At 41.4% G+C, this 23,143-nt stretch overlaps 1 protein-coding gene across 2 annotated transcripts in view; it reads right to left on the reverse strand.

Moving 5' to 3' along the window:
• The window catches only part of rngtt (RNA guanylyltransferase and 5'-phosphatase), a 145,413-nt gene that overhangs the window by 84,746 nt on the left and 37,524 nt on the right, over positions 1-23,143 (reverse strand). For both annotated transcript variants that reach the window (XM_036975656.1, XM_021600224.2), the window contains exon 11: positions 20,848-20,919. In XM_036975656.1, coding sequence (XP_036831551.1) covers positions 20,848-20,919 — 72 coding nt within the window. The remainder of the gene's footprint in view (positions 1-20,847; positions 20,920-23,143) is intronic.

Raw genomic sequence — 23,143 nt, forward strand, 5'->3', positions numbered from 1 at the left:
GCATCCCAATATTGTGTTCATTGTTTTCAAAGCCCTTTAAGTAATGAGACTAAGACCGTGACAATACAATTAGGAGAAAAATGACTATACATGTGTGGGCTACTATGCTATCTAAACTATGGATGTGAGGACAATGTTTTAAAATATATGGCTCAGTTGGTACAAGCAATACAACGACTTATGACAACAAAAACAATGGGTCAAAACGTTTTTTTTTTAGTTACATAATGGGGTAAGACAGCTGTACTAAGGACAGTCAAAAAAAATCATCCTAAATAGGGGTTAAAACAGTATCAATAAATTAGTCTTAATGCAAGCAGATCCAAAAAAGCTGTGTGATATGCACTATTGGACTGGGATTGCAACATCTCCTGTGAACCTACCAGTTGACCACGAGCACCATCCTGTCTTGGGGGACCAAACAGCTCAGTACAAACTGACCCAATAATGGCATAACCTGGAGGCCTAGGAGAGCCAGACAGCCCTTCAGTAAATTAATTAAGTAGCATCTCACGAGCCTTGGCTTGTGCGAGCCGGAACAGCATCTCCTTAATGCTGAGTGCCATGCTGAGACACATTGGGTCTACAGTCTTTGGTTAACTCAGACGGGGATCAAACTTCCAATCTCAGGGCAGACACTAACCACAAGACCACAAAGTTGGTCACAGACAGCCACTACCCCCTCTAAAAATGTATTATTTGACCCTTCATTTAGGCCCATTCGATCCCTTGCTTTTCCGCTGCATATCGTCAGTGCGCTGCTGTAACTCAAAAGTACAAGTCTCCTGCTGCGATTTCAACTTCAAACAAGTGTTTTCGGGCAATCGCTTAGCGAAAGTATCTTAATGTTTTCCGAGTTGTATACATTAGTGTTGGCTGGCCAGAGTTTGTTTCAGAAGTCTCCCGTGCTACTATTCAGTAGTAGTTTCTTCTTCTAGTTTGATATCAACACAGTTACTCTACCCCAATTCAGGTATAAATCATAATCAAGAGGTATATAGCGTTTGAAAAACAGAAAAATTTAGACTGGTGCCCAGATATCACGAGTGTGTGCCTCCATCTGGGTCATCAATTAATACTTACGAAAGTAAGTCTGTCCTCCCATTCTCTGTATAAGGAACCTGTGTTTTGGTTAATCATGTCACACGACCTGGATTTGAACCTTTATTTGATGCCTTTTCCAGAAATGAGAATTAGTTTACAACCTAAGATTATAAAAATTAAAGAAATTGTATGAGGATGGTGTTGGACCATCTGACACAAAAAAGGGGGACAGTTTAATGAAAAGGAGTAATCTAGCATGCATTAAACTGAACCAGTGGTTTAGTAGGCCAAGGCATATTCATATGAAATCGAGAGACAATAGAACATTTGGGCGTCTATAACAATAAGACACTGGAGTGTCCACTATAAAAATAAAAATAAAATAAAATCTTGGGCTATTGGCCCAGATCATCCGCCATGTGTGTGTGAGAGTGAGTGAGATTATTATTATTTTTTCTGACCGGATATTTTGGCTGCTTTAGTGAGACTCTTAGCTCCGTCTACATTGTTCTGTTGCTTGGTATAAATAACATATTTATTAAAATATGCTATAGCCAATAGGAATATAGGCAATTTACTCAATGTCAACCGTGCATTGCCCTGCTGTGTGCTGCCTGATCCAATTCTGATCGGAGTAATTGTTTGATATTGTGATTTGTTACCATCCATTCGGACAACTGAAATCTATATTCTGGTCGTCTGACTTTAAAAAATATATATATATTTTTTTACTTGCCGCGGACAAGTGGAAAAACCTTAATATCGAGACTTGGTGGTCTATGAAAACTTCATCTGATTGGTTAGAATAAACAGGATCCACCTCCAAGAGCTCATTCTCTCCCTCTCTCCTTGCAAATCACTGTTTGCACATCTACAAAGCTTTTGTCACGGTAGGGAGCTAAAGCAATGCAGATGCAATTATTGCTCACAAATATTAAGTTACAACTTAGCCAACGCTATTACAACTACAAATCTATTCTACACGCTCAAATCGTTATGTCAACGATTCACCGCAGCCTAGTCAGCCCAGCCACTTCCCAGTCTGGCAGGGTGGAGGGAGCTGAGACTGACAGTTAGTAAAATAAGCACAGCACTTTAGTGTCTTCAACCATCGCTTCATACAGCAAGAAAGGCACTGATCTCAATTCTTGTTCCGGGAAGTCAAATCCAAGTCAAGTCCAAATTCAAATTTCAAAGCCCTTAGTTATTCATACAGCAAAGAGAACACAAAACGCCACCAAAATTCTGCAGCAAGAAAAGCGCACAGAGAATAATTTTCCCTAAAGTGAACGAAATAGAAGGAAAATAAATAATGACGTAGTAATCAGATTAGAGCGCTGCAGAGTAACAATAGCAGCCTTCATTTGCAATCCAGTGGCAGTCTTATCTGCTTGGATGTGCTTCATTAAAAAACACCAACTACAGTCACTCATTAGCAGGAACGGACTGCTGGAGGGGCTGACAGGCGGCTGATGAGCGTTAATTGCAGCACAGCCTATACATCATCTTCAACATTCACTATGATCATCCTCTTTGATGTAGCCTAGCCTACATGCAAACAGCATTGACACAGATTGTGGCTTTTCAGATCTTGCTGAAATTACACTCCAAGAAGCCAAATGAAAGAGAGAAAAAGAGAGAATGAAAAGAGACCCACAGAGAGAAATAGAGACAGACAGAAGCTTGCAGAGAAAGATTGTTGTGACATAATGTTCTCAGCAGAACTGAGAAATACTGAAATGCAAGCCTGAAGCCAGCCTGTAAGGTTGGAGATAAAGCTGCAGCACTTTAGCCTATACCCAACATAGTGCACTACTTTTGACCAGAGCCCTATGCCCTGGCTGAAAGTAGTGCACTAAATAGGGAGCCATTTGCAGGGCCATACATATTTTTGTGCCCCAGGGTAGCAGCTCAATGCTTAAAGTAAAAATTCACCCATTATGATGGTTATATTGGGTTTTTTTTTGCATTTCTGAGCGATGTTCTATCGATTCACTGGGTCATTTTATGTTTCTGAGCTATTGCCGTTCAAGCAGGCATAAATCTGACCGGTATGAAGTAGCATTGCGATAAAGCTGCTCTTACTACACAAGTCAATAGGAATACGACTTTTAGATTGCGAAAACATCTATGATACATGTCAGATTTCAATACTGGCCGATGTCATAACGATATTCCTACTATGATACATTTGTCATTTAACAGAGGGTCTAACACATTTCTCCTACTTGTCTGCCTCTTCAGTCCAGGGTGCATTGCATGTTGCGAATGACTGAACATGGTGAGATTGTAGACTCCTAAATTGACAGTGCAGTTTGTTGAGGCGATTTTATAGCTAACTAGCTACTACTGATATTGACTTTGGTATTATTGTATGCAGCTACGTTTGCTCGCTAGCTAGCTAGCTAGCCAGCCCATAGAGTGCTTTGCAATGTAGGTTTTGTAGTCGACTTGAGCTGCAACAGACTTCCACAAGTTGCTACCAACCATATAACAACGAAATTAAACATTTGTTCACAAATGTAAATTATAGGAATGAGTGGGTTTTGAAGGAGTGGATTTTTCCTTTAGCACTTCATGTTCGGAAAATTTCACAAGAACAAAACGCATGCGAGTAACAACTGGTTGACATTTAAAGCTTCTTACACCCCGTCAAGAAGAAAACACGCTCTCTGCAAGCCAATCGGCCGCATGGGACGCTCGTGCATGTGACGGCATCATCTATAAAGTGGCCACACAACACCGGGGGACTCTGAATCAATACATTGCTAATCTACGGGGAACCATCAAGTATAGACTGACCAGGTGAATGCTACTGTACGATCCCTTATTGATTGTCACCTGTTATATCCACTTCAAACCAGTGTAGATGAAGGGGGGAAGACCAGTAAAGAAGGATTTTTAAGCCTTGAGAAAATTGAGACATGGATTGTGTATGTGTGCCATTCAGAGGGTGAATGGGCAAGACAAAAGATTTTAGTGCCTTTGAATGGGGTACGGTAGTAGGTGCCAGGCGCACCGGTTTGAAGTGTGTCAAGAACTGAAAATGCTGCAGGAGTTTTTCATGCTCAACAGTTTCCAGTGTGTATCAAGAATGGTCCACCAGCTAACTTCACACAACTGTGGGAAGTATTGGAGTCAACACGGGCCAGCATCCCTGTGGACTGCTTTCGACACTTCGTAGAGTCCATGCCCCAATGATTTGAGGCTGTTCTGAGGACAAAATGGGGTGCAACTCAACATTAGGAAGGTGTTCCTAATGTTTCGTACACTTAGTGTATATTTATATGCTGCACCGTTATACCTCTTGGGTGCTAGTAGGAATCATAGCTGAGTAGAACATCACTGTGTAGGGACTGAGGACCATCAACTGAAACTTCTATAAAACAGCTCAGGGAATAATACCTCACTTCTCAAAATGTGCTGCTCTGAGGGCTTATTACAGTGCTGTTTGATAAATGTTTTGAGAATGAGACACTTCAGCAGCCGTATAATGCAGCCGCCTTGGTGACATGGCTCGCCTCCAACTCTGGAAATCTTCACACACAACCTCTAAAGACAATGAATGTGTCCCAAATGGCTCCCTATTCCCTATGTAGTGCACTACTTTGGTCCAGAGCTCATATGGTTCTGGTTGAAAGTAGTGCACTACATAGGAAATATGGTGCCATTTGGGATGCACACACTCCCGCGCCTGCCTGCTAGGCTTCAGTAACTTTGGTTGAGCTTTGTGAAGACAAATATAATTACTGCTATTATGAATGGATGGTGGGCAGAGGGGATTATGTAAACACCCCGTGAGCGAAAAGCGAGAGTTTAGTTATTTTCTTTTAAGAAGATTTATTGCATTTTGAATTCAAATGTATTATGCTCAGACTCAAGGTGCAATTATGCTCAGACTCAAAGTTGCCGATTACATTACAATTAAGAATGTGTTTAAACTACAGCAGCTTTCAGAATTATTTTTTTTGGGGGGGGGGGAGATTCACTCGATGTCTTAACTTATGGTGCAATTTCGAAATTTGGTTGCGCATCAGCAGATTTTATCTTGTTATGTCAGTCACTGACAGTCAATTAGCCCATGTCAGATAATTGTTTTTAGATTGACAACTCAGTCTAGCCATCACTTTTGCTTGTGGGGGGGGGGGGGGGCTCTGACTGCATGTGTGGGTATGGATGTGGTTACGCAGACCCGCGAGCCACCGAGGCCCGTCATGGGGAGTTTAGAATTTTCTGGGCCCCACCCTCATTAAAGTTGCCCATCCCTGGGCTAGACTTTGGCTCGTTGAAGCAGTTCCTGTGCATTTCACAACACAGCGTCACTGGATGAAAAGATTGAATTCTATCCAATTCACAGCAACTCAAAGCAGAGCGTAATGTTCCTGGAACAACAACTGGTATCAAAGCCAAACAATTTTACACTATCTGTGTGTCATAGGGGGAAGAACACGGTGGAAGTGTGTGAGACAGCTACAAGTGATTCAAAACAGTTATTCTGGGCATGTGCAGTCCTCTAGACTGTTCAGGTACAGTTCACTGGGTACAGTATGCCTGCTGCCAGAGATAGTCTAGAGTAAAAAATACCAAGTTTCTCCAACCTTACCTTTTACGTTTTGATTTGCGCTCTTAAAATCGAAATTCAAAGCCCTTTTGAAAGTTTGAAAAGCGCATTCAAATTCACTTGACCCGGCAAAGTACAAAGATCAATAGGAGTCAATTAACATAATTAATGCCATGGCATTTTGTTCATACAGCCAGAAAAGCCAAAAATGACACAAGGGACAGATTAAACAAAGCATGACAAATATATGCACGAAGTTAAATAACCCAATTTAATTAATCCCGAGGGACACTAGGCTACCCTGCCGGGGCGGCATCTGTCATTCTGCCCCTGAACAGGCAGTTAACCCACTGTTCCTAGGCCGTCATTGAAAATAAGAATTTGTTCTTAACTGACTTGCCTAGTTAAATAAAGGTTAAAAAAATAAAATTTAAATAAACACTAGAAAGCGTGCTATGGGATAAATGTGGATAGTTAGAGCTCTGCTCAATTTTGAAAAAAATAAATAATGCATATTTATCTTAAATCGCTCACGACCTATAAATTCAAACATTATCTGACAAGATGAAAAGGCACCAAAAATAAACTAAACAAGGTACTTTGGACAAGACGGACTATGAATCGATGCTAATATCGCCGACCCACAAGGAGTTAGCTGAAGATGCTTGCTCCCAAGAGCTCCCCCTCAGAACTCACTCAGAGCAACCTACTGGTTGCTATAAACAAATTAAGTGAGGAGGTAGACACAGTTGGCTGCTATCTCAAAGAATATTGGAACTATGACCGGAACTGTGAATGAAAGGTGCATGAGGTCAAGCAGACGATCACGAGGCCAGGCTACAGGACATTGAGAAACAGTGCAAAACGTTAAACTTAAAAATTTAAAAAAAAAAAAATTCAGCTGAAAACCTGCCTGGAAATGCTTAAATTGCATTCACGATAGCAGAACATCCAAACCTTTGGGAAACAGGTAGAGAAAGGGAGGCCCACTGAGTTTGTAAATCGGAGCTGATACCGGCCCTGCTGGGGAGTGAAAACTTCAAAACACACATCCTGACCGATCGCACACACAAATCATCCACACCAAAGCCAGTCAAGGGCGCACCACCAATGCCATTCATCGCACGCCTGCAGATCCCCTCAACTATAATGGAGCTAGGGTGTCCTTCTACCCAGATCTTACTTTGAAGGTGAGGAACGAACTGAAATATTATGATGAACTGCGCAAAAAAGGCAGGGCAGCCAACATCCGATATGGATTCCTTTTCCCAGCCAGGTTCAAGGTGACAGTCGAGGGATCATTGCACTTGTTTGATACTCCAAAAGAAGCCAAATTGTTATTGGCAAGCAAGCTCTCTGGCTGAGGAACCAAACCTGTCGTGTCCGATGGCTAAATGGCCAAATATAGGCCAGTACTGTTTTTGAATTTCTTGCCGATATTCATTACGATGAAACTTATGATTGGTGAGATGTTATTGTTTATCCGATCAGGTTTTAGTCCCACTCATAATCTCCGTGAGAGTTAAGATGTTTTTTAGTTTTTTTGCAGAGCATCTAAAATCACTGTCCGGTGTCATGGTGTTTCTTCAGGAAACTCATAAAAAATGCATGGCTCGGACCAAACTACAAGTCGGCTGGATTGGTCAGATATACCAGTCAAATTCTGATGCAAAAGCGAGGAGGGTAGCTATTCCTTTTATTTACTCATCCTTGATTTCAGATCCTACTGCCAGTATATTATTGTGGTTGGTACACTGAATTGGATACCAATAATCTTGGTTAATTTATATGGTCACAACTTCGATGATCCATTATTTTTCCAAAGGGTATTTACGTCCATAACAAATATATTGGATACAAATGTTATTGTGAGTGGAGACTTCAACTGTATTTTGGATCCTCTTTTAGATAAACAGCTATCAAGGTCAACAATCAAATGTCAGTGTTTGTCTAAATACAATGACAAACCTTAACATTGCCGATATTTGGAAACTGACAATTCCAACAGATAGGGATTTTTTTTTATTTTTGTCAGTTCATAACTCATATTCCAGAATTGAGCACTTTTTTTGCTGTGGCTGTTACATTTCACCCGATTCTAAATCACAGGCCATTCTCCACTCTCCATGGTGCTGAAACTGGACAATATGTCTGCAGGTCGGTGACTGTGGCGCTAAGATGCTTACCTGTTGAATGATGAGGCTTTCTGTCAGTATTTGAAGGAGCAGATTACTTATTTTCCCTTTGAGCTAACACGGGGATGTTGATGACTATCTTTTGGGAACCTCTCAAAGCTGTGATTAGAGGACACATTTTTTCATATACATCGGAGAGGAAGAAACACGCCAATACTAGGGGGAAAGAAATCGAACAAGAGTTAGGGGAGCAACAATTCCTCAAATGAAGTCCTTGAGAAGATCAAAGTTTTGAAATATGAGTACAACAGCATCCTTTAGAAATAGGTAGCCTATTTACTTGATAGAATGAAAAAATATATTTTGAACTGGGTGACAAACCGCATAAATGATTTTCAAGGCAGCTACGGCATACACAAGCAACTCAAGCTATTCATAAAATGAAAGACCGGAATGGTAAAATTGTAACAGACCTGGGGAAATCAATAAATGCTTTGCACAGTTTTACTCAGAGCTACATCAATCAAAATGTGATCCTGCTGAGCCACAAATTATTAAAGTGCTTTCTCACCAAATTTGAACTTCCTAAATTAGACAGAGGGGCAGCAGTTGCGCTCGATGCCTTGATATCTCCTCTAAAGTTTAGTACAGCGATGGCACAATATTCCAAACAACAAGGCTCCCAGGCCTGATGGATAAATAATACAATTGTATTCGTACTGTGCCAGACTAGTGCTGCTTCTGTTGCAAATGTCCCACAAACATTGTATGAGGATACTATAGGTCTGATCATGGGGGAAAAAAAGAGTGGCCACAGATGTTGTCTCATCTCTGTGGCCGCTGTAGGTGTTGACAAAAAAATATTGCCAAAGCGTTTTAAATAATATATTTATGATATTATACACCCCGACAACACAAGTTTTATCCCAGGCCGACACAGTGGGGTCCGGAAATATTGGATCCCTTGATAAAGATGAGCGAAAACGACTGTATAAAATAATACACATACTGAGCTATAATTGTATGCTCAAAACATACATATTATTTTAAACTAATACAATTGCTCAAAAGAAAGACATTTTGTTTAACAAGTAAACAACACAAAATATTGGATCCACTGTTTTCAATCCCGCTGCAAGGATAACGACAAAATACTTTTTGTGATTGGAGAACACATCGGGAGGGATCTTAGACCAGCGAATCTCAAATGGTGGGTTGCGACCCACATTTGGGTCCTTGGATATGTCGTGAATTATTCTACGGATGAGGTTTTCAAAGAACATTTGTGAAGATTAGTATTATATATATTTTTAAAACTTTTGTTCTGAAACACTACTGCTACACATTGGCGTACAGTGCATTGCTTATTGTTGCTGGCATTACACATACACCGTGTGTCCGAGATAGCTACATTCTGACTCTGAGCTTTTACGCCACACGCACTAATCCAATAAAATGAGACTGTTCTTGAGGACAGAACGTGCCAGACCACAGAGCGCATAGCAAATGACTACTATGCCCTGCAACTGGATGAATCCACAGATGTGGCAAACCATGCTATTCTCATGGCGTACTTGAGACATGTGTGGGAAGAGGACTACCAGGAATCATTTGATTAGTGCAGATTTGCCCACCACCACAACTGAAATTTCCAATACACTGGACCTATATCTGGGAAGTACTGTCCGTAGAGCTCCGAGACAGGAATGTATCGAAGCACAGATCTGGGGAAGGGTACCAAAACATTTGTGCAGCATTGAAGGTCCAAGAACACAGTGGCCTCCATCATTCTTAAATGGAAGTAGTTTGGAACCACAAAGACTGAGCAATCAGGGGAGAAGGGCCTTGGTCAGGGAGGTGACCAAGAACCCGATAGTCACTCTGACAGAGCTATAGAGTTCTCTGTGGCGATGGAAGAACATTCCGGAAGGACAACCAGCACTCCACCAATCAGGCCTTTATGGTACAGTGGCCAGACGGAAGCCACTCCTCAGTAAAAGGCATGACAGCCTGCTTGCAGTTGGCCAAAAGGCACCTAAAGCACTCGCAGGCCATGAGAAATAAGACTCTGGTCTGATGAAACCATGATTGAACTCTTTGGCCTAAAATGCCAAGTGTCACGTCTGGAGAAAACCTGTCCCTATGGTGAAGCATGGGGGTGGCAGCATCAGGCTGTGGGGATGTTTTTCAGAATTTGTTCGTAACTGACATGCCTAGTTAAATAAAGGTTAAATAAAAAATAAATAAAAATACCCTGACTTGTTCTGAACAGTGGCACAAGCACCGGAATGCCCTCATGACCCCTTTCTATGCACACCTAAATGTCCCTGAAATGCATTGTGAAAGCCTAAGACTTTAATGTTGTATGTTATAACTTAGCTAGTCATGTCGGCCATACAACAGGCTTTCAAATTATGCCCACCTGACCCAGATTGCAATTTATAATAGACTGTTGTTGGATTGCGTAAAAAAACAACAGTAATTGTGTTGCAGGGTTGTGGTCCAAAAAAAAACCAAACAAGCATGCTTGCTCTAGTTCCTCAACAGCACAGCCAGGAGATCTCAAAAAAGCACGTTATAGTTGAAGACTCTTCTTTCAGTCATAACACTGCATTGAAATTACTTAGGAACTGTGCTGATTAAACCCTTGAATGAGTAGGTGTGTCCAAACTTTTGACTGGTACCAGTCAAGAGTTGACAACTACTCATTCAAGGATTTTTCTTTATTTTACAATAAAACTATCAAACAACCCATATGGAATCACGTAGTAACCAAAACAAAAGAAGTGTTAAATCCAAATATATTTTATATTTGAGATTATTCAAAGTAGCCACCCTTTGCCTTGACAGCTTTGCACACTCTTGGCATTTTCTCAACCAGCTTCATGAATGCATTTCAATTAAACAGGTGTGCCTTCTTAAAAAGTTAATTTGCGGAATTTCTTTCCTTCTTAATGTGTTTGAGTCAATCAGTTGTGTTGTGACAAAGCAAAGAGAAACGACAGTCCATCATTACTTTAAAGACATGAAGGTCAGTCAATACGGAAAATTTCAACAACTTTGAAAGTGTCTTCAAGTGCAGTCACAAAAACCATCAAGTGCTATGATGAAACTGGCTCTCATGAGGACCGCCACAGGAAAGGAAGACCCAAAGTAACCTCTTCTGCAGAGGATAAGTTCATTTGAGTTACCAGCCTCAGAAATCAGCAATTAACTGCACCTCAGATTGCAGCCCAAATAAATGCTTCAGAGTTCAATTAACAGACACATCAACAGTTCAGAGGAGACTTCGTGAATCAGGCCTTCATGGTCGAATTGCTGCAAAGAAAACACTACTAAATGGACACCAATAAGAAGAAGAACCTTGCTTGGGCCAAGAAACACGAGCAATGGACATTAGACCAGTGGAAATCTGTCCTTTGGTTTGATGAGTCCAAATTTTAGAGTTTTGGTTCCAACTGCCGTGTCTTTGTGAGACGCAGAGTAGTGAACGGATGACCTCTGCATGTGTGGTTCCCACCTTGAAGCATGGAAGAGGAGGTGTGATGGTACTATGCTGGTGACACGGTCTTGATTTATTTAGAATTCAAGGCACACTTAACCAGCACGGCTACCACAGTATTCTGCAGCGAAACGCCATCCCATCTAGTTTGCGCTTAGTGGGACTACCATTTGTTTTTCAAAAGGAAAATGACCCAAAACACACCTCCAGGCTATGTAAGGGCTATTTGACCAAGAAGGAGAGTGATGGAGTGCTGCATTAGATGACCTGGCCTCCACAATCACCCGACCTCATCCCAATTGAAACGGTTTGGGATGAGTTGGACCGCAGAGTGGGGGAAAAGCAGCCAAACAAGTGTTCAGCATGTGGGAACTCCTTCAAAACTGTTGGAAAAGCATTCCAGGTGAAGTCCAAGAGTGTGCAAAGATGTCAAGGCAAAGGATGGCTACTTTGAAGAATCTCAAATATTAATATATTTTGATTATTATCATATTATCATTTATTTTTGGATAGTACATGATTCCATGTATTATTTCATAGTTTTGAGGTCTTCACTATTATTGTACAATGTAGAAAAGAGTAGAAATGTCTAAACTTTTGACTGGTACTGTATACGAGTTAAGTTCTGTTTGGGCCTCCAAATGTGTGATTCTATTCAACACTACAGTAAATGTTCATATCTCTGTCTTTTTGTATTGGAAAACAAAAAATTTATAATTTAAAAAAAAATTATAACTAGAGTCTTGGGACCTGTCCCATAAAAAACAAACAAATTAATTAATAAATAAAAACTAATTAATTAATTAATCCCACAAAAGAATGTATCATATAGCCTCAGTACACTGAATTCATTAGATAGGACTGGATACAATGAAGGAAATATTCTTTGTGTGTGGAAAAGGAAAAGCCTGTTGAGAACAAGACAAGCCACAATCAAGTGCATTATAGACGAGCTCTTAGCGAGCAATTCAACCGAGGGACTTGGAAGGAATCTATACATACACGGACATAAAATCTATAACATGCACCAGGGAAGTGCACCACCACAAATTAAGATGGCTTCAAAACAAACAAAAATGAGGGGTGGGAATACAGTAATTAGTGAAAATTCAGAGAAGCAGCAACAACAACAGACTCGAACTTTGCTACTCTCTTGGCTAATCTGGGATGAAACACATTAAAATGGTGTGAGTCGTGACCTGTTGTCACTAGCAGCGTAATGATTAGGTTCCCCATGGGACCTCACCAGTGTTTTACAGTTGTTGTGGGCTCTGAAGCACTTTAAAAAAGCAGGAAGAATTATAAAACAGTCAGAGAAAGGCATCTACGTCGTAAAAGCATTTTAGATTTCCAATGAACGCTGGGGAGTAGGGACAGTTACAGCTGTGTATTCACTAGGGCTGTCCCGACAAAAACAAATCTTGGTTGACAGAGTCATCTGTTCTTTCGACCAATCAAAATTTTAAGACATATTTTTCCATATATAAACACATCCTATGCGTTTTAATCAAATCTCAACTATATGCACTGAGCTTGTCTGATGCTTTAAGCAAATTGTTTGATTAAATAATTAACCCACAAATGACAAGAGGGAGTCTGACCACAATTGATTTGATTGTGCTGGGCCTGGCTCAGACTTCCTGCTTTGTGTAAAAATAAAACAGCGAGTGACTGTGTGACTAGAACCCATTGTCGCTCTGTCCTCCTGCAGCAACCACCACAGAACATCAGTGTATATTGCGCTGTCTGTTGCTGAAGCTGCAACACAACTACAGCCATTTCTGACTAAAAAGTTGTTACCAAAATCCCTCATTTGTTTAGGAAAAACGATCCCTATTCCCTCAACACTTGCTCTCTTTAGGTGACACATGTATGCATGTGACCAATATCATAATCACATCAGTAAATTGGTAATAACAAACTATGAACACCGTAACACGTGAGAGCAAAATGGATGCAGAGGACGTGACAAATAACCCTGAGACGGGGGAATGTTTACTGGTTGCGCAGGAGGTAAAAGGGGACATCAGATGTGTGGAACAAATTTGACTAGTGAAAAATTCTGGAGCTCAAGAAAAAGGTCAGGAGCAAGCGATGCGAGCATATTATGTGTGCCAAACAGGTGTTGTAAAATTACAACACAATTTTTCTGACCGTTTGGAACAATGTGAACACTAAATAAATGATAAAGCGTAGCAGAGAGTGTCAAAAACATTTTTGTAAAGCCTTTATTACAGCAAAGACCACAAAAACAGTCGCATTTATTCGTGAATGCAATTTCCGAAATAGAACGTTTTAGGCATACTGTTTACGCAAATTATTCAATGGTCGAGTATTACATATCAGAATAATAATAACAATAAGGAGATCAAGGAAAAAGGAGAGTTATCATTATTATAAATATTATTTCTGACAATTTGGAACAGTGTAAACAAAACTAAATACATTATAAATACCAGAGAGGCTGGTCTAACAACAACAACAAAAAGTATAAAGCCTTTGTTACAGCAGAGCAAAGATTAAAAACAGCCAAATTCAGGAAACCATTTATCCGACATGTGGTTGCATGAGGCTTGTGTTGCTCATGGAATCAGTAGGCTATTAAAACACTCAAACAGGATCTGTCTTATTTCTGTAGATATGATCATTTATGAAACCAGGCACATTTAAAAGTTAGACTATTGATTAGACTAGGGATGCACGATATATCGGTTAACATATCGGAAATCGGCAGATATTTGCTAAAAATGCCAACATCGGTATCGGCCGATGTTTAGTTTAACGGGTACATGACGCAATGGACGCTACGTAAAATGTTGCATTATAAGTGCAACACAGCATTCCTAAACTAGCCCACACAATATCTGCTGTGTGGATCGAGCAGTCAACAAGTCGAGCAAGTCATTTGAAAGATGAAGAAAATTTCAGCGAGACAACCCAAAAGGTGAAATCCATTAAAGCCAAGATAATGGAATTCATTGCCCTTGACAATCAATTTCTCTCGGTCGTGGGTGATGTTGGCTTTCGCCGACTGGTCGAGCACCGGTACACACCACCAAGTGCGCTATTTTTCAGCCCTACCGGAGTTACACAGTAATAGCGTCACTACGGTTAGCTTCATGACATTCATACTATGGAACGCCATTTGGGTCTTTGCTTGTCAGAAAAGATACAGTAGCACTGTCAAAGCTGTACAAAAAAGTCTGCAAACAAGCAAACACCAGCCACAAATTATATTTACAATACCGCGTTGGTAATAAAGCATCATTTGTTCGACCGCAACTTCTGGGGTAGCTAACTTTAGCTTGGTCCCTAGCTAGCACCAATACAAACAGCCTGAAAACAATGATCAGTAGAACCTGCAGTCATTTTCATTATTCTTAGCAATTATTTTGGAATCCTTGTGAGTAAGTATTAGCTAGGTTGCCACTTGTTGTTCGCCCATTGAAATTGAACTTCAGTTCATGAAAATAAATAGCTAGTCAGCAACTTAACCCGTTGCGCAAAGCTAACGTTATAAGCAGCCAGCTAACTTCATCTGGCTAGTGAGGCTCGACCGCACCGGATTATGTGTTGTGAAAAGCTAGCCACAATAAGGATTAGGCACAATAATGGTATTTGCGGTTATCCTTCAAAATAAGTGTAATTGACAGTAATGCAAATGAATACAAATAGAATAATTATGCCATACTTTTGTTTTGACAGCTAACCTCAAAGTCCACTATTGTGGCTAATCCTTATTGTGGCTAGCTTCACATAGATGGGTCCGCCCACCATTAATCAAATAAGAACGGTCTTATAAATGAAGGTTATTTTAGACGACACCGAGCTATATAGTTAGCTAGCTAACTATAGCTACTGAAACAGATTATGACGTGTTATTTGACGTGTATCTTTTTTGACACGCAAAGACCCAAACGGCGTTCCATAGAAATCCTGGTTGAGAATGAAACGACTGAACAAATTAACAACAAAACAGCAAAGCAAGTAACAGAAATAAATAGGTTTTGATTATGTTTTACTGGTAATGGGGACATACGTAAATGCCAACAAAATAACTTTTTGGTCAATGTGGTGCGTGGGTCACCTTTATTTAACTAGGCAAGTCAGTTAAAGAACAAATTCTTATTTACAATGACGGCCCGGACGATGCTGGGCCAATTGTGCACCGCACTATGGGACTCCCAATCACGGTCGGATGTGATACAGCCTGGATTCGAACCAGGGACTGTAGTGATGCCTCTAACACTCAGATGCAGTGCCTTAGACCACTGTGTCCATGTGTGTGTGTTAACTATTTAACTGTACTAGAATGCTTAGGAGAACGTTAAAATTATAAATATCAGTTATAGGGTTTTTCTTTTGGCAAGGAAAATATCGAATATCGGTATCGGCCAAAAATGTCATATCGGTGCATCACTAGATTAGACCTAATTAAGTTGGGGTTTCCTCTCTCCTCACTTTTCTTAGACAATTAAGGCAATGGCTGTTTTCTAGTCTCCTAACTCCGCTGCTGCCTCCGCCGCATTGTTCTCAACACCAATATGCTGGTTAACTTTGCTATTATGTATAAATCAACAAAGCAACACATCTAAGAAAAGGTGCCAATACAACAGTGCACTGATATGTTTCAGAACTGCGGACAGTGAACACTATCCAACGTGGGAGAAAGCGCCTTTCTTATAAAATAATATTTGTATTTTTGTTGCACCATTGTTCTTATAATATAACCATATACAATTTCAGTAGCAAATGTCAGACTGATGGACTGTGCCATCCCCACTGCCTCCGCAATTGCACAGTCCACTCAGACCAATGTCTTGTAGTATTGACAAACTATGGGGAGACTGCAGTGATCAGTGACATCACAACAAAGACCACACTCCCTGCATTGGAAATCCCCATGGTCAAAACTTAGACCATAGCAGTGTGGCCCTAGGCTGGTGTGCAGCAGAGCAGAGCCAGTCTGGAAGTAAGGCTCTAACGCTCCAAGGTGACTGCAGGGGAGCACACAAACGCACGAACAGACAGACCCAGACACACGCACAGAAGCCTCTGGGTGACAGGAGGTATGGCAAGGCTTAACACGCATGCAGAACAGTTATCTCAGCAGGCACGACACAGCAATAAGGACTACCGGGCTAATTTCAACGGTATCACTCAGCGTTCACACGCAGTGTACAATGAGAACATTATTTTTTTATTCTATTACACCTAATGGCACACCTGACCTCATCTGTGCATAATGTTAACTGCATAAGTCACTTGGCCATTGGCTTTTTAACTTCAATTTAATGTCTTCCATTAGAAAATCAATTAAGCATAAACAGTGATGCGCTGTCAGGAAATGAAAAATATTAAATATGGAGAGTCTACTGTGACATTTCGTCTTTATCATGACACAGCTCTTGGATTCCTCCCCAGTTGGTGGCTGACAGTGAGTGGCGGGGTTTAACTCTGGGGTTGACAGACAGGACCTTTCCAGGAAAAAAAAAGAAAATCGTATTTAAAAACCCGTGGCAACAACATAAAATAGAAACATTCTTTCCTTGACTCCGGGTGGTGGTTTGGGTCAAGAAATTACATTTTTCAAGAGGCAACCAGTCATACACAATGGATCGGCATTGTGGCATTGTGTAGAATGACTATTGACGTTATGAACCGTAATGGAGTAATGAAGCACGAGCTATAAATCAATCCATAGAAATAAAAAATTGTAAATGTAACCAAATCGACTCAACCCTACTGCACAAACCCTTCAACCAAATCTGTGTAACCTCGATCTATAGCCACAACATAAGGTCAAAGGGAAACATCCATAGAAATAGAATGAATAGAATCACTTGTCTTTTTACTTATATTTTCCCCTTTATTTAAATCAGGTTAGATAAGACATTGAGAACACATTCTCTTTTACAACAAAGAGCTTACCAACAAGGAGTAATGACTCCGGCAGCAAAGCAGACAAGTGAGTAGCGACTGGTGATTGATTGTAACTCCCCCACAGGGCAGCAGGCAGGCAGGACACTAGGTGGTCCTCTCAGTGTGGAGCCAGGTCTGGGCGGCTTGACTAGGATAATGGAGGAGGCCAATAATGGGCTGGGTACTGGGGATCAATACTGCAGCACTTAGTGACGGCTCCGGGACACACGCAGTGCTGCTAACCTCTGTGCCTGATTCTTGCCGGATCATTCATCTCTAAGCTCATCTGGTATATGAAGATAGGTATATGAAGATGAAGATAGGCAATAGGTATCATTAAGGCTTGGCGTTATACTGTATTTTAATTTATACAGTAGAAGTCGGAGGTTTACATACACTTAGGTTGGAATCACTAAAACTTGTTTTTTAACCACTCCACAAATTTCTGGTTAACAAACTATAGTTTTGGCAATGACAAGTAATTTTTCCAACAATTGTTTACAGACAGATTATTTCACATATAATTCACTGTATCACAATTCTAGTGGGTCAGAGGTTTACATGCACAGTTGCCTTTAAACAGCTTGGAAAATTCCAAAAAATGATGTCATGGCTTTAGAAGCTTCTGATAGGCTAATTTACATAATTTGAGTCCATTGGAGGTGGACCTGTGGATGTATTTCAAGACCTACCTTCAAACTCAGTGCCTCTTTGCTTGATATCATGGGAAAATCAAAAGAAATCAGCCAAGACCTCAGAAAAAACATTGTAGGCCTCCACAATTCTGGATCATCCTTGAGAACAAATTCCAAATGCCTGAAGGTACCACGTTCAGCTCTACAAACAATAGTAAGCAAGTACAAACACCATGGGACCACGCAGCCGTCATTCTGCACAGGAAGGAGATGCATTCTGTCTCCTAGAGATGAACGTACTTTGGTGTGAAAAGTGCAAATCAATCCCAGAACAACAGCAAAAGGACATTGTGAAGATGCTAGAGGAAACAGGTACAAAAGTATCTATATCAACAGTAAAACAAGTCCTATTTCGACATAACATGAAAGGCCGCTCGGCAAGGAAGAAGCCACTACTCCAAAACCTCCATAATAAAGCCAGACTAAGGTTTGCAACTGCACACCCTTTGGAGAATATTTCTAACTGTATGGCCATAATGACCATCGTTATGTTTGGAGGAAAAGGGGGGAGGCTTGCAAGCTGAAGAACACCATCCTAACCGTGAAACATGGGGGTGGCAGCATCATGTTGTGGGGGTGCTTTGCTGCAGGAGGGACTGGTGCACTTCACAAAATAGATGGCATCATGAGGAAGGATAATTATGTGGATATATTGAAGCAACATCTCAAGACATCATTCAGGAAGTTAAAGCTTGGTCGCAAATGGGTCTTCCAAATGGACAACGACCCCAAGCATGCTTCCAAAGTTGTGGCAAAATGGCCGAAGAACAACAAAGTCAAGGTATAGGAGTGGCCATCACAAAGCCCTGACCTCATTCATATTGAAAATTTGTGGGAAAAACTGAGAAAGCCTACAAACCTGACTCAGCTACACCAGCTCTGTCAGGAGGAATGGGCCAAAATTCACACAACTTATTGTGGGAAGCTTGTGGAAGGCTACCTGAAACGTTTGACCCAAGTTAAACCATTTAAAGGCAATGCTACCAAATACTAATTGAGTGTATGTAAACTTCTGACCCACTGGGAATGTGATGAAAGAAATTAAAGCTGAAATAAATCACAATTATTCTGCCATTTCACATTCTTAAAATAAAGTGGTGATCCTAACTGACCTAAGACAGGGAATTTTTACTAGGATTAAATGTCAGGAACTGTGAAAATCTGAGTGTAAATGCATTTGGCTACGGTGTATGTAAACTTCCGACTTCAACTGCACCGGTATTGACGCGCGGACCAGTTTGGGTTTTTACTTTACCTTCTATAAAACAGTATTTCAATGTTTGGTTTGTTAAATGTGATACACCACTTTGTTTTTATAGTTTACGCCGATAGTTCAGTTGTCTCCCTCCCTCCCTCACCAAACCCACCCTGTCATTCAAGGAGTGCAGTTGGTGTTGCTCGACCACAAGATCATTTGGCGATGGTTCCCGCTTCAGTCTGCATGGTCAATGCAGCAGAATCAACATGTTGACGACAACAATGTTACTTTCCACTTTGCTTCTTAATATAAATCCACAAGTGTTCTATAATTACAATATATGTACAATATTTGCTTTTCTTGCAAAAACAAGGACATTTCTAAGTGACCCCAAACGTTTGAACGGTAGTGTGTGTGTGTGTGTGTGTGTGTGTGTAAAATATATGCAATGTTGTCCAGCCCTAGGCATCAGCACTAGCTATAAGTTCATTAGACATCAGTAGGAACCAGTGGAGGCTGCTGAGTGAAGGACGGCTCACAATAATGGCTGGAACGGAGCAAATGTAATGGCATCAAACACATGCAAACCATGCGATTGATGAATTTGATACCATTCCAACAATTTCGCTCCATCCATTACCACAAGCCCGTCCTGCCCAATTAATGTGCCACCAACCTTCTGTTGTAGGAACACTATCTGCCACCACCTTGTTTTACTCAGGCTCTTAAAATAGCATACAGGACATTTCTCATGAGAAAAAAACAGCAGCAATCTCACAGCTCAGTGAAAATGAGTTCTGAGGATGAAGCCAGAGAATACATAATCAAGGTGCGTTCTGAATATTACCCTATATATTGCACCACCCATAGGGCACGGGTCAAAAGTAGTGCACTTTGTAGGGTACAGGATCCCATTTAGGATGAAGTCTTACACTTCTATACCAAATATTCTCAGAAAATTGATCTGTGGCAATTATCGCCCCCCCCCCGCAACTAATTAGCGGTAAACTGATAATTAGTTTCAGTTTAGAAGAAAATCAAGCTCAATGATCCTTAGCTGGGTGTATTCAGAAGTTGGTGCATACAACGGAACTTGCGAGAGAGAAAAAACAAATATGTAGTTTGCGGATGCAGTTAAGCATTCAGAAAGTCACAGGCCCACCAAAACATAAAACAGGCTTGCGGTCAGAGGCCACTCAAACTGCTGTGAGGGAGATATATACAAAATGGTTTTGCAAACTTGTTTAGCAATTTCAGAATGGCTGCTCAGTCCTCAGACCGTAGTACTTGTGATAGTGTAAAGAATCTTCATGATCACAGTTTACTGAGCTCTGCTGGCTGACCAGCGAGCCGAGAGGTCTTGGGGGGGGGGGGGGGGGCAGTCTGAGCTGCTCTCCTGCTCTCCCCTCTCGGGCAGAACTAATCAGTCTGACATACAGACAGGTTGCTGTCTGCCACCATGCAGGCAGGACTGACAATGGTGATAGCGAAATACTCGACAGACAGTTTTCATCTCAGGGCTTCTCTCTCATGCCCAGCCCTGGTCTGATGTTCTATGTATATTCTGTCCTTAACCAGGATCACCAGGGACTGACACTGTGGACTAGAGAAGGGTCCAGAGCGAGGTCAAAACAGGGGGCAGAGTGGCTGCTAATGGGCCTGGTGGTTATGGGGGACTGACTGACCCTGGGCGTACTGACTGCAACCTGATAGGTCTGGCACCTCTTCAGGGATGTAGGGGAATTTCATGGGCAACAAGATCTCTGTTGAACGGGCATGGCACTACTCACGTTGAATTTGATGATGTCATAGATCAGGTAGCGAGGGACGGGCTGGCCGTTTACCTTGTCGATAATCATCTCCTGTGGAAACAAGAGACAGAGGGGGTAATGAGGAAAGACATAAACCGAGAGAGAGAAAGACTCAGAGACAGAGGCCGAGAAAGAGAGATGGTGGGGCATAATGCTAAAACAGTGTACGGGAGACACATTCTAAGAGAAAGAATTCTAAATGTGTGGTCCAATCAGACAGGGAGCGAGAGGAGCTGAGCACGCTGGAAAGTACCCATCCAACGATGGGGGGTAAACTGAGCACTCTTAAAAAAGGGGCTGGCTGTGTCTCCTGTGGGGTACGTACGGCAGACTGCGGCACACATCAGAGATGAGTACCAGGGAGAGGAATGGGAAACGGCAGCAGAAATAGATTTACACATTCATCATTCAACATTGTGGAGTTGAGAATCAAGTACTTCAGTGCTGGTGAAAAGCCCAACTGACACATGACTGGGTTTCACAGCCACGTTATGCAACTAGGTGTCTGCCAGTTGAGGACTTTGTGAGCCTTTTAAAATGATAAACGTGGATTAGCTAACACAACATGCCATTGGAACACAGGAGTGATGATTGCTGATAATGGGCCTCTGTACACCTGTGTAGATATTCCATAAAAATAAAAGAAATCTGCTGTTTTCAGCTAAAATAGTAATTTCCAACATTAACAATGTCTACACTGTATTTCTGATCAATTTGATGTTATTTTAATGGAAGAAATATGCTTTTCTTTTATAAACAAGGACATTTCTAAGTGACCCCAAACTTTTGAACGGCAGTGTGTATACAAGAGAGAGAACCAGAGAGAGCAATATATTTACACATTCATCATTCAACATTGTGGAGTTGAGAATCAGGTACTTCAGAGCTGGTGAGAAGCAAGAGAGAACGATAACGAGCGAGCGATAATGAGCGTGAACGCGAGAACGAGCGAGAGAGTGCGAGAACGAGTGAGAGAGCGCGAGAACAAGCGAACGAGCGATAGAGTGCGAGAACAAGCGAGAGCGAGAATGAACGCGAGAGAGCGAGAACGAGCGGACGAGCGAGCGAATGAGCGAGCGAGCGAGAGAGAACGAACGAGAGCAAGAGAATGAGCGAGCGAGAGAGAGAACGAACGAGAGCGAGAGAATGAGCGAGCGAGAGAACGAACAAGAGCGAGAACGAACAAGAGCGAGAACGAACAAGAGAGCGAGAATGAGCGAGAGAGAGAGTGCGAGAGAGCGCGAACGAGAGAGAGAACAGAATATATGAATAATATCCCAATGGGTATCATATCGTAGGCTAAGCATCATACAGTACGCAACACCATTCTGACACATTACCTGTAGTAGGAACAGCAAGGGAACTACTGCTTTACAGCTAATATGGTACAATTTCACTCCAGTTTTTGTCCTTTGAAGGGATCTTACTCAAAAGATTTACTCCATTGTGAGTGTACAAACACAGACAAATAAAAGACAACACTGAGTGAATTGCTCTGGGGGATGAATATAGTTATATCTCTGTGAGTTGACCTCTGTACATGCAGCAGTGCAGCACACTGAGGCAGTAACTGGTATGTATTGTGTGTGGGGGTGTATGAATAAGATAAAGTGACTAGCAGCAGAGCCACTAACACAGAAGAGCTTGTGATTGAATGTATGCAGCAACAGTTCCACAGGCAATATATCTGCAAACATGAAAATACATTTTAGGTCAAGTTCACTGAAAACAATGACATGAATTCCAAACACACAAGAGAAGCCTTGTGGCAGAGGCAGTAGTAAGATTCTATGAAGTAGTAAGATTCTATAAAGAATCTATGGATGAAACTGAGCATAGCTGAGTCATGGTTCAGCCACAGGTTCTTTCTGGACATGGACTCTGTTAGCACCTGTCATCAAAAACAACACAATAACAAAAAGGACACCAAGAAGCCTTGACAGACTAGACAGACTGTCACATCTGTAGAGTGGAGCTGCTTCAAAAGCCTGCTAATGTGTTCCCTGCACAAAAGGCCCAAGCAAAGAGACAACCCACCATCTCAATCAGTCACTGAATTACAGAAGATGCTTGAGAATAATATTGCTCAGAGCATGAAAGACACGTCCGTCTTAGAGAAAAGTGAAGACGGCTAAGCAAACTCACCTCTCTAACAAGCCCCCCACATAATTGGGCTGCTGCACAGAAGACCAGGCATTGTACACCGACATGACGCATAATGGCATCCAGCCTCTTCTCTCCCCGGTTCCGATTAGAGAGGGTGATAATGACTGGT

Source organism: Oncorhynchus mykiss, chromosome 4, assembly GCF_013265735.2.
Source record: "Oncorhynchus mykiss isolate Arlee chromosome 4, USDA_OmykA_1.1, whole genome shotgun sequence".
NCBI lineage: Eukaryota > Metazoa > Chordata > Actinopteri > Salmoniformes > Salmonidae > Oncorhynchus > Oncorhynchus mykiss.